The sequence below is a fragment of the Orycteropus afer genome, unplaced genomic scaffold (genome assembly GCF_000298275.1).
Source record: "Orycteropus afer afer isolate SDZICR_OR568_19922 unplaced genomic scaffold, OryAfe1.0 scaffold00072, whole genome shotgun sequence".
Taxonomy (NCBI): Eukaryota; Metazoa; Chordata; class Mammalia; order Tubulidentata; family Orycteropodidae; genus Orycteropus; species Orycteropus afer.
Window position 1 is genome coordinate 2,800,167 of NW_006921659.1, and position 2,174 is coordinate 2,802,340.

Here is a 2,174-nt window from a genome sequence, read left to right on the forward strand (position 1 = left end):
TATGTAAAGTGCCAACAAGCCTCTTTGTCCTTGTGAGTTTGTTGCATGTATTTAGCTTTCTGTTTTGATTGTTTTTCATTTGCAGTCTTTCCTTCCAAAGTCAGAGTCACACCAGTGGGATCTCAAGTTCATCAGCAGGCACTCACTGAGAACCTCACCAAAGGCTGGCCTGTTGGGGGTGTGGTGTTGCAAGAGTGCGGAGAGAGCCTTCAGACCTCACTGGGGGACCTGGAGCGGAAGGGCACTTTGGACTGGAAACAACCGCAGAACAGGAGCCACAGGGCTCGCTGGATCTCCTGGTTGCGGAAGGCATAAATGATGGGATTGATCATGGAGTTGTATGTGGCAGGCAGCAGGGTGGCGTAGGTGTAGACGGCCGGGTCCTCGTGGCTGCCAACCACGCAGTAGATGGCAAATGGCAGCCAGCTAGCGCCGAAAGTCCCCAGCACCACGGCCAGAGTACCCACCCCTTTCCTAGTGGCTGCGAGGTGCGGCGGGGCCAGGCAGTGCTGCTGCAGCGCGATCTCATGCGCGTGTCGCCAGACAACCTGGCAGATGCGCACGTACAAGTGCAGCATGACGCCGAAGACCGCGAAGAAAGCGGCCGAGAGCAGCGCCACGTGGCTGCGTGTCAGCGGGCGCACCACGCTGCAGGTGGTTCGCTCCGACAGGCAGTTCCAGCCCAGCACGGGCATCAGCCCAAGGCCTAGGGACACGGTCCAGGTGGCGGCGAGCAGGAGGTGCACGCCCAACAGGGTCCGGCGCGAGTAGTAGGTGAGCGCGTTGTAGAGCGACAGGTAGCGGTCCACTGTGATGGCTAGCAGACTGCTGACCGAGGCGGAGAAGGAAGCTACGAGGAAACCCACGGTGAGCAAGCTCACTGTCTCTGAGGGCGCCAGGTACTGGAACACGAAATGCAGGATGAGGCCGCAGCCGGCCAGGAGGTCGGCGGTGGCCAGGCTGCCCACCAGCACAAACATGGGCGTGCGCAGCGCCGGGGTGGACGCGATGAGAGCCACCACCAGCGCATTCTCGCCTGCTATCACCGTCCCCGACACGCACAGCAGCACGTCCCACGGGTTCACGGTAGAGAGCAGCAGCCCCTGAGGCCCCGCGGGCAGCTGCGATGACAACTCCAGCGATGAGTTAGCCCCACTGCCGCCTCCCAGCGCCGCCGCCGCTGCAGGGCGGCCCCATTCTCCCGTGTCAGACCCTCCTACCGCGGTGGCCGCCGCAGCCGCTCCCTCGACCGCCACGGCCACCACCTGGGATTCGTTGAGCGAGGAGGAGCTCGCGTTCATCGTGGCTGGAGGCTGCACCCTGCGCGAAAAGGACAGCCCGGTCAGGTGTGCAGTTCAAGGAACCAGAGAACTTGCTTGTGCATAGGTGCCCCACTGGAATTGCGGGTCCCTCCTGGCACAAGAGAATGTAGCCAGGAAGCAGGGACTAAGTGCGAGCCAAAAAAGAAATAAATACCTGTCGAGTGAGTGAGTGAAATGCACACAAGTCCCCCCATGGACATCTGAGGTCTTGCCCAGACATACACACAGATCAATCCCGTAAGTGTGCTTCTAAATGCACACGCACCCTACACCCCGAGCGAGGGTGTCAGCTTAGCCGAGTCTGAGCAGGGCTCGGGCGAACAACAGGCGGAGTCGCTGTCCGCGGTGCTGAAAGCGAAGTTTCCGCGATGGGCGAACAGAGCGAAGGTGACCGCGCAACACAGGGACTCCTGAACAAGGAGTAGGAGCTGGTGTGTTTGGGGATGTGCTGCAAGTATGGAGTAAAGCATGGCTCCCCTTTTCTGGCTTTGGGAAAGAACTGTCCTCTGACTATTCTTCCCCCCTTCCCCTCCCTACATCCTCAAAGTTCCTCCCGGGAGCCCAGCTGCTCACCTGGGGAGTCAGGGCTTCAAGAAGTCGCTGGTCATGGGCACCGTGGCAGGGCACCGGGCAGCGCTCCCCGTGCGGACTGAGCGGTTGCCTGTAGTGTGTAGTCGGTGCCAGGGCGGAAGGGAGCGCCGGGCGCCTGTCGCTGTGCCGGCGCCGCCGGGAGTGAGAGACACGGTTGCGGAAAAGACTGCTGCGAGCTGCGCGCCTGCCGGAGATTGACAGGCACTGCGCGGTGACGTCAGGCTCCCGGCTCTGGGTGCGAGCTGGGCACTTACTCTCTTC

At 61.5% G+C, this 2,174-nt stretch overlaps 1 protein-coding gene across 1 annotated transcript; it reads right to left on the reverse strand.

Moving 5' to 3' along the window:
• Positions 1–209: 209 nt before the first annotated feature.
• GPR6 (G protein-coupled receptor 6) lies at positions 210–1,340 on the reverse strand. The gene has a single exon (XM_007940807.2). It carries the CDS (start codon positions 1,299–1,301, stop codon positions 210–212), a length of 1,092 nt encoding a protein of 363 aa, XP_007938998.1. The 5' UTR covers positions 1,302–1,340.
• Positions 1,341–2,174: the final 834 nt, after the last annotated feature.